The sequence below is a fragment of the Ictalurus furcatus genome, chromosome 24 (assembly GCF_023375685.1).
Source record: "Ictalurus furcatus strain D&B chromosome 24, Billie_1.0, whole genome shotgun sequence".
Taxonomy (NCBI): Eukaryota; Metazoa; Chordata; class Actinopteri; order Siluriformes; family Ictaluridae; genus Ictalurus; species Ictalurus furcatus.
Window position 1 is genome coordinate 7,030,160 of NC_071278.1, and position 12,352 is coordinate 7,042,511.

The 12,352-nt window shown below is 42.2% G+C and overlaps 1 protein-coding gene across 2 annotated transcripts in view; it reads right to left on the minus strand.

The window, feature by feature from the left end:
• The window catches only part of hsf1 (heat shock transcription factor 1), a 33,074-nt gene that overhangs the window by 8,035 nt on the left and 12,687 nt on the right, over positions 1 to 12,352 (minus strand). For both annotated transcript variants that reach the window (XM_053612619.1, XM_053612618.1), the window contains exons 4-9: positions 11,111 to 11,235; positions 6,317 to 6,392; positions 5,466 to 5,527; positions 4,770 to 4,857; positions 3,882 to 4,015; positions 2,657 to 2,881 (exon numbers count right to left, since the gene is read on the minus strand). In XM_053612619.1, coding sequence (XP_053468594.1) covers positions 2,657 to 2,881; positions 3,882 to 4,015; positions 4,770 to 4,857; positions 5,466 to 5,527; positions 6,317 to 6,392; positions 11,111 to 11,235 — 710 coding nt within the window. The remainder of the gene's footprint in view (positions 1 to 2,656; positions 2,882 to 3,881; positions 4,016 to 4,769; positions 4,858 to 5,465; positions 5,528 to 6,316; positions 6,393 to 11,110; positions 11,236 to 12,352) is intronic.

The following is a 12,352-nucleotide window of genomic DNA, read 5'->3' on the forward strand; positions in this document are numbered from 1 at the left end:
CTTCAGATGAGAAAGAGTAGCAGCTGAAACGCAGCCTACAGCATGAGTTTACTACAGTCTACACCTGTCTTCATAACGCACTGAAAATGAATTCTAACATTTGAATAAAGTGAATAATTGTGAAAATCCTCTTCTAACTAGTTCCACAAATGAAATAACACACTCAGTGTGAAAACGGGTTGTTTAGCAGTGCAAGCTAACCGCACCAGCCACAAACACTATTGAGACAATAACCATCTCCGCTACTTCCTTCCTAGCTTTCGTTTTCTTTAGAACATCTCGATAAACGTTTAATGAAAGGTCGCACACGGCGGCGTAAAATTAAACCCCAGTTATAAGAGTCAGGCGGAGAGTTGTGAAAATGTGGTCCCACGTGCACCAAAGGAATCTGTCCAAGAAATCACTTTTCTACATCAAACCTAATTGACATATGCGGATGATTAAATCTCAGCTCACTGTACGCAGTCGTCGCTGTAATCGTGCCTCAGTGTCGTGTGCGTACGCAGAAAATAAACTGTTGCCTGCCGCTCGCTAGTGTGAACGCAGGGTAAGAGGCTAAATACGGTGATGATGAGAAAGCGCAAATAGCTCAAGGTGCTGTTGCATGTAAATCATTTACATACGGCTTAAGGTACTTAAAGAGATCGATAGCGGTGCAGGTGCGTGACATGTACATATCCAGTGACGGAAGAGACAGACGGCAGAGTACAGCATTAGCCACGTCTCAGAGCACATACATTTGGTGCACACGTATGTGTTTAACTCTGGGAAATTCAAGGACAAACCGTGCAGGTTTTAATTCATGGAGGACGTGTTACAGGGCGGCATGACGACACAGCGGGCAGCATTAAAGCTCCAGGGTTCTTGGCTCGATCCAGAAGGACAATCTGGAAACTCAAGCACTAACCTTAGAGCTTCAAGCGGCATGAAGGTTTCTTATATCTGAGGTTAAACTCAAGGATGGAGTGAATTTAACTTTAAACATAGAGTCTGATGGTGTATGTGCGCGCCAGCTGTCGTGAGATTATTTCCTCACTCACATTCACAGCAGTGGAAAAAAGTTCTACCGTGTGTGTGTGTGTGTGTGTGTGTGTGTATGTGTGCGCGCACACGTGCGGGCAGTAGTATGAATATTCAAATACTATTTGATTAATGCTTTGACAAATTCAAACGGTAATTCTGTTCATCACAACCAGATACAAGTACAGAGTGTATAATGTGAGAATACTACGGAGCTCTAGTATTATTAAAATGCTGATAGATTTAAAAAAAAAAAAAAAAAAAAAAAAAAAAAAAAAAACAGTGCAGTTCCATAGCCCTCGTTTCAATTTATACCATGTGAAAGATTTCAAGCCTGCAGCACCCTGCTAGATCATGCGCATTTGTCCCTAACTTTCATGATTAGCAATCTTGTGTTTTTATTTGGTGTAGTATTGATTTAAAGCATTCAAAAACACCAGGCGGTGGCGTGGACGCGATATGTTTAAAAACATGGATAAAACACGGCCGACGCACAGCGCAGGCTCACAGCAACACACTCGGCCAGTCTGCTTCCTGTTAAAGGAGAACAACGCTGCTTATTTCAGAAGTTCAGCATAATTTACTTGCTGAGCGGAGTTTCCGGAAAGACAACGGCCCGCTCTAGAGAGATATACGGACGCGGAAAGATGAACGTTTTGTGCATTATGCAAACTACGATAAATTTTTTTCAAGTGTATTACAACAATACAGGTGACCAATTTATAATAACTTCAGTGTCAATGTTATGACCCTGAAATGGGGGTAAAACTGCAGATTTTTTTGGAAACTGTGTTATCTTTCCTGCACCTCTCAGTCCTGAACCAGTCCCCCAGGTAGGATGGGATTTGCATGTTGTCCATTGGAACCGAAGCAGCTCTGGGCCAATTTGTTAAAACTGGCTTCTTTTTAACTACTTTACGCAAAGTAGACTAAGTGTAGGTCTAAATGCAGGCTGTAGTAGCAAAGAAAAAAGGGAAAAAAAGTAAAACGAAAAAACACCATGGACCAGAGCATCCCAGAGTAAATAAGACTAGATGAAATGTACTGGAATAACCGTGATGCAGCTTTTAGACTAATTAAAGGCGTCTAACGCACCAGGCTTCTTGAGAATGTTTTCCCCCGCATTGAATCCATCTGAATGATTTTGTTTACTCCTCAACAAGTGAATTATGCAGAAATTTTGAAAAAAAAAAAAATCTGTCAGAATAGCAATAATATGCACTTGCTTATTTAAAGGCAGGAAAGCAGAAGAGCGATTAATATATTTATACAGTTTAACTGTTTGTGCTTAAAAAGCCAAGCAAGTCAGTCAGTTTCAATAGTGTTACACTAGTGTGTGTGTGTGTGTGTGTGTGTGTGTGTGTGTGGGGGGGGGGGGGGGGGGGGGGGGGGGTGAGAAGACGGCCAGTAAGGGATTATTACTCCCAGTGGAGAACGTTATCAGTCTGCATAAACACAAAGTAGAGGAGAGTAAACTATAGAATTCTTGAGAACAGTTGATTTGGAGTGTATCATTATGTCTTATCTCAGCTTGATGAGGCGTATACAGAGTCACTTACAGTACTGTAGGGTGGGTTGTTTTTTTGTTTTGTTTTTTGGAGGGGGGATATGGTCACGGAGTATTATTCATACTCACTTGTCCAAACGTGCCACGCTTAAGCATTTCTGGGGTGGAGGTGGGGCAGGTGATGGTTCACTCTCCTGCAGAATGGAGTTAATAAAGGTGGTGGGGGAAAGGGGCGTGTCTGCAGGTAAAGTGGACCCTGCACCGACCTCCACCTCCACAGGACACACTTCTTCTACCTCAGAACTGTAGGTGGGGCTTAACGGCTCTTCCTTTACATGCACCAACGGGCTTGTCCTGTTAAGAGTAGCAGAAGAGGTTCGGTGTAGGGTCAGCAATTTTAACAATGAAATGAAAAAAGTCTCACAGATACAATGCAAAGACATTTCGTCCAGGTATATTGTTCTGTTCATTTTCACATAGCTCAAAGCAGAAAAGAATCTCTCTCGCGTTCTCTCTCTCGCGCGCTCTCCACATAACAGAGCGAGGCATTGGGGGAAACGATGAACAAAATTATGCCTGGTATGAAAAACAAAAAGTTGTGAAACTGGACAAACTGCCAAACCTGTGCTCATAAACTCTGAGCTCGTTCGAGTGGAGAAATCGCAGAGCATCACAGATTTCTTCTGCACGCTGAGAAATGATTTCCGTACTGCACTTCACGTCTAGTGTGAAAAATAAAAACCGGTACATTCCTATACAGTTCTCACTGCTGCTTATTTAACCGGTGTATTGTTTTGCTTATAGCACACATAAAAAGAAAGAATGCTTTTTAAACTTGTCATCAAGTGTGTGTTTAATACGTTCTCCTTTTACCGAGATCATCAAGAAGGAACTCTGTATCTGCTGTCCTCAGACCATGCCAGCGTTGAACTTGGTAAGCAAGCTGCATGATAACGTGACGGGATTAATGCATGCGTCATGCTGCACACGGGATTACTTTCACACACGGTACCGACTGCAAGACTGCGCAGAGCGAACTCTAAACTAAAAGAGCTTTTTCGCTCTCGGTGCAGCAAACAATAAAACACAAGTCTAATGTGAAAATGGACCTCCGTCACCTCGGTCATGCTAATGCTGAAATATTACACCACTTCACTGAAATGAAGACTGTTTGACTAATAAATGATGTTTTGTTGTTGATTATATACTCGTGTTGAGTTTTATAAACTACACCAAACTGGGCTCCACAAAAGCCTACAGGAACGGATCCATGTGCAAGCAAGAGCTGTACAAACACATGCGAATACACTGAAGTTAAAACTAGGTTTAAGAAGTATTTTAAACAAGGACTTGCCTATCCTCCATCCACTCATCTGCACTAGCGGGGCTAGACTGGGCCAGATCTGTGATGTCAGAGATGATCGGGCCAGACTTGACTGGTGCATTAGTGGAGAAGATGCCTGATCCTGAGAAAGTTGTTCCAGGGGACTGAAAGGGAAAAGAAAAAATTACACACAGACAACACCTTTAAACACAAAACATTTATGCTAGTGGATTCCAAACTTCTGTTAAGCCCCACCTTCGCTATTCAAAAGAGAACCAGCACAGATAAACTTATCTTTCTTAGATCAAATTAATTATATTAGTTGCATAGTAGTACAAACAGACATATATTATGTATTGTCTTGGCTCTGTGCAGGACACTCGAGTTCTTCCATTCCAATCTTAACACACCATGCCTTCATGGAGCTCGCTTTGTGCACAGGGGCATCGTCATGCTGGATCAGGTTTGGGTTCCTCCAGTGAAGAGAAACTGTAACGCTCCAGCATACAAAGACAGTCTATACAATTGTACACTTGCAGCAGCACTTTGGGAGAAGAACCTCATATGGCTGTGCTGGTCCATAGAGCTCCAGAGTTCTTGATAGATTATATATATATATATATATATATAAAATTATAATTATAATATAAAATATATAGACAGCGCTCATGTGTAACAATTATTTCTACATTTGGTGTTTTGTTCCCTTCTTTCACAATTTGCAATCTAGGCTTTCCTCCACTACAGTGCACCCAATCCCTCTACCTGTCCCTCCCCTGCAGTACTCTAGCGTCTCCCAAGGGGGCGTGTCTCACACTTTGGGATCCACTCAATTATGTTATGGACAGCATTGTTAATGTTGAATGATATTAATGAATAAATCCAGTAAACAGGATTGTATAAATCTGTAGTGCTCACAGCAAGATTAGGTGAAGGCTCCAGAGAGTACTGCCTGCTGTATTTAGGAATGGAGTGTGCTGTGCTGCTGTCATTCAACATCAGAGGCCTAGAGAGAGAGAGAGAGAGAGAGAGAAAGAAAGAGAGAGAGAAAGAGAGACACACAGAGAGACACACACAGAGAGAGAGACAGAGAGAGAGAGAGAGAGACAGACAGAGAGAGACACACACAGAGAGACACACAGAGAGAGAGAGACACACAGAGAGAGAGAGACACACAGAGAGAGAGACACACAGAGAGAGAGACACACAGAGAGAGAGAGAGACACACAGAGAGAGAGAGAGCGACACAGAGAGAGAGAGAGCGACACAGAGAGCGACACAGAGAGAGACACACAGAGAGAGACAGACAGAGAAGGAAGACAGAGAGAGAGAGAGAGAGACACAGAGCGACACAGAGAGAGAGAGAGACAGAGAAGGAAGACAGAGAGAGAGAGAGAGAGAGAGAGAGAGACACACACACACAGAGAGCGACACAGAGAGAGAGAGAGAAGAATGAAACTCATGCAAGAAAATGTAATTGGTTATTTAAAGAAGCATCTTAAGCTAAAAATAAGGAAAAGAAAATAAGAGAAAACAGCAGTGCTATAATGTTTGTGTAAACATAAAAGTTATAGATGTTGATGGAATGATCTGGAAAACATCTGAAGGACTTGCATCTTTCTCTTCACTCCGAGAACTCTGTTGGACCGTGCCAATGTGACGAGGAACTGGATGAGCTATGGACAGAGAAAACAATGTTAGTAGGAACATTATTATATATTTAACGTTTAGCAATTATTACATACATCATCACACAAACATCATGTGGAACAATCGTCTGGAGCTACTCTAAAGCCCTGTGTAGGAAGATGATGAAATTAAATATTTAATTAAATATCTGCATCCGGTTGGCTTTAACACAAGAGCAGACATATTTGCAGCACAGATGATGATGATGATGATGATGATGATGATGATATGTGGACATTACTGAATCACAAATGTATTTAGAAAACACTATAATCACAATATTGTGGCATATGTAAATATAAAGTGAGGCTTTATACCAGCTGTAGCTGCAATGGACAGTTTACTCACTAGCAAGATTACACTCTTCTGTGACTAGCTTTCTTTTTCTTTCTAACAAGCTTCCTTTGTGACTACAAGTTTTAGTGATTTGTAGAGCAGCGCGTGATGTCCCCAAAACATGTCTATTCATAGTACAGGGAATCAAATAAAAATACCAGAGCACTGTTGAGTAGAGGTATTTCAGGATATATATTTTAAGGGGATTAAGAGAAGGAGAAACACACAAATGAGACCTGGAGTAATCCCATCATTTCCAGGTCTCCCTCATCCCTTCCTGCCATCTGGGCTACAATTAATGCAGGACAAGATGGACTGTCCCACACACAGTCACACCATGCTTCAAAACACCTCATTTACAGTCTGAACTGAGGAACTGCACATAGAGGAAATGAGATTTAGACTCCAATAGGAGGGTGAGAGGAGATTGAAGGTGTTACCTTATTTACAACTTTCTGCTGCTGGGCATGTTTCTGCCTCAGCATTGCCACTTCTCTCCACAAAGCTTCGTTCTCACTGGAAAAAAAAAAGAAGGCAGCGGGGGTGTTAGCCATCTATATGCAATCGTAAACGTTACAAGGCAAGCTCACCAGCTCAAGACAAAAAACATTAAGAACATGACTAAGCACTGCTACAGAATAAAGCTACTGTATACAGTGTGTATCCTTTAGAACAGTGAAAGCACACGCTGAATCCTGGTCAGTATACAGGCGAAATTAAAATGCATAACTTTGGATCTGGAACCATGAAAACAACTCAAATTTCCACAAAAAGTGCATATTTATTTCATTATTAATAATGCTAAATAATAATAATAATAATAATAATAATAATAATAATAATAATAAAAAGAACAAAGTCAGATCCCCAAACAGACCAATTCTACAAGTACCCAAGTCACACAGACACCAGTTTAATGTAACGGTACCCCATCAATCCACGATCAGATGAACAAGGAACAGCAGCCTATAGGGCCACGTGATCTGCAATCTGCTGCTAACTCCCAGATATACTGCCCTCTGACCCCACAGAACTCAATGAAGTGACTGCTTCATAGTAAAAATGATCAATAATAATAAACGTTACTTGTATTACTCAACCTTGAGCAATACAACCTTTGATACTATATATTTGTCGGTCTGGAAGAATATTGTGGAGCTAATGGAACAGCTTTTTTCCCCAGTTCAGGTCTTATCTCAAAACAGAAATACTTCTACTAATAACCCAGGCGGCTGTCTTTATGAAAACTTGTATTTACTGGCTTTCGGTTCAATTCTAAAACTACTACAAATGGCCTATAAAGCACTGAATGGTCTTGCACCACAGCATCCGCGCAAACTTTTGTCTTTTATGATCTGCCATGCCTGCTTTGTTTAAAAAGGTGCAGGCTCTTTATGAGCACCTAGAAGAGTGAAAACCAGCAGAGCTTTTTCTCTACAAAGGCCCTCCGCTATGGAATAGGCTTTCAACCAGTGTTCAGGACTCAGGACTATACACCACTTGGTTACATGAACAGCTCTTTCCCCAGAGCACTGGCCCTCATCGACCACAGTGGGCACTTGGCACTGAAACCCAGCACCTCTCAACACCACCAACTGACCGACTTCATCACACATGTATAATCTGTACATCACTGCATCACAACTGCCTATATAACATTGTTCTATACTGTACATATAATACAGTATGGGTCTCTTACTGATGCATCTGAGGTATAGGAGTCATTCCAAAAAAAAACAAAAAACAACAACATTTACACTTTACATGAACGGCAATCTGTATCAGCATTAAAAAAAAAAGGGTCTAATCCACTCCTCACTTTTAAACGTGGAATTTGTATGCTTTCTGTATGTACTGTAACTGGACCTCATTTCTCCTGTGCAAGACGCAAATATGTTAGACAGATATGTAGATATGGGCAGGCACCCAAATGTTAACATGGCAGAAATGAGATGAAAGAATCATATAAACCGAATAGTTCTTTTTTTATTGATGTTTATGCACAGCTGAGCTCTGAGGGCAGGTGAGAAAACGGCCTTTCTGAAGCAATAGACTGAAGAGGAATTCTTCACCTGCCTTCGTGAAGCGGAGCAAAAGCCTCGGCTACAGTCGGAACCTCCAACACAGGGCTGTAAAAGAGCACAGCGAGGGAAGAGCTCTCTTCAAATCCTCTCCTGAGCCCTATAGCTCACCCTCCCAACCCCAACCCCACTCGTGATCCGGACCTTTATTGGGGCAGGTGTAGATTCCTCTATGCAGCTGGGATTAAAACTCCACCAAACATCTTACCAGATGACCCTCACCCCACACCCTCCTGCTCAGTCCATGCAGAACTCACAAAACCGGAATGCTGTCCAGATATTAAAAAGAAATATGCGACAAATATATTAATAGCTTTATAGAGCACGTTTGACCATTTTTAAGAGTGTTATCATTTTCATTTACAAACTGGAACCATCCATGTGACCACTCTATGAAACGGAGATAAAAGCCACCTGCTTTAATCGCTACAGAAACCAACGCCACGTTTTACACAAACTCTCGTAAACGTAGGACGGACATGAATGAGCTCATCTACAACATTCTGTCTGTGCATCACCGTCTTCTCGTGCCCCGCCAGCATCGTGTGTGTGTGAGAGAGAGATGTCACACTGATGTGTGTTTTGACGTGCAGTCTATCTTGCAGTTGGGAAGTCACATTTCACTTGAGAGAGAGCTCGTGCGAGAGAGATTATACACAGCTGAGTGTACAAGCTTTACTTTATACAATCGTTTCAAAATGAACACAAGTGCATGTTCAGTCTGGAGTCCAATCTAATTCAGATTTTTCTAATAAAAAAACAAAACAAAACAGTAAACAGATTTATTTTGAAAGGGTCTTCTACTACTACTGATATGAACAGAAAACAAATCAAACAACTTGTCAAATAGAAAAGTAAATTCTTATTTAAAAAAAATGCAATAAATGATAATCTACACAGTGAAAGAGAATTTAATAAAAATAAACAGCACATCCTACATTTTAGTTTAAAAAAAAATTAAATATTGAACAACCTGTCTGTTAACACAGAAATGCAAAATACTTGTTTTTGCATTCCACGTTTTTTGCATGTAGTTAATTGATGTTGATTGGCTCCTCGGAGGCCTAGATAGACGTTTTGGGTAGCATGTAGAGTAGTAACTGATTACAGATACAGTCAAGCTGCACACATTAACGGGGGTGGTGGGGGAGGGTGGGGTTTCACACCTGGGGCTCAAAAAAGTGTCATTTTTCAGGTCTGCTGATCTCCTGGGATTTTAGCACACACAATGGTGCGAAAAATAAAAAACATCCAGTATGTGGCAGTTCGGTGAGCAGAAAAGGCTTGCTGATGAAAGCGGTCAGAAGAGAATGGTCAGACGGGCTCAGGCTGACAGGAAGTCTACAGTAACCGCTCTTTAGCGGTGCTGAGCAGAAGAGCATCTCAGAATGTTATGAAATGACATGAAAAGATTCGCTCTCTCACTGCACTGGAGTTTGTCTGGAACCGGACAGAGAGCACTTCGCTCAGACGGTATCAGACCGGTTGTTCTGGTCCACACCCGAGTGTGAGGGCCGTGTTCGCACATGCACAAACACATCGCAGCACTTACCGTGTACAGTTTAATACCCCTTTCTGAGCGTGAAGATGACGACTATACTATAATGTTTCTGTCTTGAAGAACCGCTCGTGTGGACTCAACGGTTATTACGCAACTGACATTCGAATTAATAATCAATTCATTCATTTCATGTAATTAAAAGTGTTGATTTGTATTCCACCCCCAGAAAATTTAAGTTGTATTTTTAATCTGTGCAATGGACAGATAATGAGTGTTCAGTTCAGTTAAGTTTTTTTTAAATAGATTTTTGCCATAGTGCAGTGTTAGTATCGAACATCACAATACTAAAGTTGCTACTGGTATCCTAACAACCCTAAACTGTAGATATAAACAGAACAGTGATTCACCACACTATTAAACACAGACACGGCAGTGCACGAGAAACCCGGCAGGCCCATGCCCATGGCACCACCTCCTGTGTGTATTTCAGTACATGGTGACCGTCAACGAACTCCGAGCTTCTAATCAGGAGCTTAAAATAACTGGGCTTTAGGTGGTGTTAATGCGGTCTCACTGCTTCGTTTATAAACAAGGGCAGAAAGAGAGAGAGACAGAGAGAGACAGACAGACAGAGAGAGAGAGAGAGAGAGAGAGAGAGAGAGAGAGAGATGAAGACAGAGAGAGAGAGAGAGAGAGACAGAGAGAGACAGACAGAGAGAGAGAGATGAAGACAGAGAGAGAGAGAGACAGAGAGAGACAGACAGAGAGATGAAGACAGAGAGAGAGAGAGAGAGAGACAGAGAGAGACAGACAGACAGAGAGATGAAGACAGAGAGAGAGAGAGAGACAGAGAGATACAGACAGACAGAGAGATGAAGACAGAGAGAGAGAGACAGAGAGATACAGACAGACAGAGAGATGAACACAGAGAGAGAGAGAGAGAGAGACAGATAGAGAGAGAGAAAGACAGACAGAGAGAGAAAGACAGACAGAGAGATGAAGGGAGATGAAGACAGACAGAGAGAGAGAGAGAGAGAGAGAGAGAGAGAGAGAGAGAAGAATGAAACTTGTGCAAGAAAATCTAATTATTTATTTAAAGAATTTAAAGAGCGTCTTTATGGCCAAAAGTAAGTGCACAGACTGAGCTCCATGAAGACGTGGTGTGTGAAGGTTGGAAGAAGGTAGAAGAACTCGAGTGTGCTGCACAGAGCCCTGACCTCAACCCCACTGAACACCTTTGAGATGAACTGGAGTCTCCTTAACATCCCCACATCAGTGTCTGATCAAATCCTCACTATAAATGATCTTGTAGGTAAATGAACACAAATCCCCACAGCCACGCCCCAAAATCTAGTGGAAAGCCTTCCCAGAAGACTGGAGCGTATTATTACCGTAAACGGGGAATAAATCTGGAATGCAATGTTCAAACAAACACATACATAGGTGTCCACAAACCTAGTGAGTATGAACGGCACTCAGAGCTCGTACACAAAATTCTTTCCTTTATAGAATATTAATTTTTTTTTATCAAGTCATCGCTCAGCTCGACTCCTTCCTACACTCACGCTCCTGTGAAGCTGGCTGAGCTTAAGATGAATTAAGATAGTAAAAGCATATCGAAACCACACGGGCTGGGAAAGGGTTTCACTTACTGTTTCAGGGTGCTGATTTTGGTGTCCATCAACTCCTGCTTTCCCTTCATGTGCTGCACGTCTGAGATAACTTTGCTCACGTCCTCTGGACTCAGCTTCAGGTCCTCGTGCTTAATATTGGACACCTGAGGATTAATACCATGAAACTGTCAGAGATGTGGAGTACACAGGAGTGGGATATGCTTTTGTCCCAGTGCTGAACCCACGGACAGATGTTGAGAAAAAAAAAAAGAAAGAAAGAAAGAAGAACAATGGAAAAACTTTGCTCAGGGTTTGAGCTGAATTTCTTTTTTTACTCTGATCTGGTCGGTTGGCCAGAAGCTACAAAATGGAAAGGCAGTAAAATCCCAGAAGTGGACGTCTGGGTCTGAGGCATCAGGCAACACCAGATTAGCAGCTCGTACACTTCAGGCAGCCTTCCTCAAATTGCAACACATTAAGTTATATCACCAGGCCAACAGTGGAGTGTAACGGAAAGAGTCCCCATAGGATTTCACTCGTACCGTTTCCTGACATTTCCCATTGCTGTAGTCTTTAAGAAGTGTGGCACAGCGTGCTTCCTAAAACTCACAAAACTGATAATAAAATGGTGCTGCAACACTACATTAGTGAGTCCTTGTTTATGGATCTTCCATCAGGACAACGACCCAAAATATCCATCCATCCATTCATCTTCTATACCGCTTATCCTTTTCAGGGTCGCGGGGGAACCTGGAGCCTATCCCAGGAAGCATTGGGCACAAGGCGGGGTACACCCTGGACAGGGTGCCAGTCCATCGCAGGGCACAATCACATACACACTCACACACCCATTCATACACTACGGACACTTTAGACACGCCAATCAGCCTACCATGCATGTCTTTGGACTGGGGGAGGAAACCGGAGTACCCGGGGGAAACCCCCACAGCATGGGGAGAACATGCAAACTCTGCACACACATGGCCCTGGCGGGAATCGAACCCTGGACCCTGGAGGTGTGAGGCGGACGAGCAAGAGTGCTGTTACACAGAATAATATCATTCAGAAAGGTGACTCAGGGGTGACTGAGGATTTAAATATGTTTATATACTGAATACATTAGCACAGCGGCTTTACGTTCTATTGAACTTTTTATTTTTTAAAGAAGCGATTCATGTTTCTTTGTTGTGGGTTTTTATTTCTCTTCTCTCAGCACTCGGTGTGCAGCTGAGGAACGGCACTGATAGAAAAACACAGTACGGGTGACTCATTTGTGAAGTC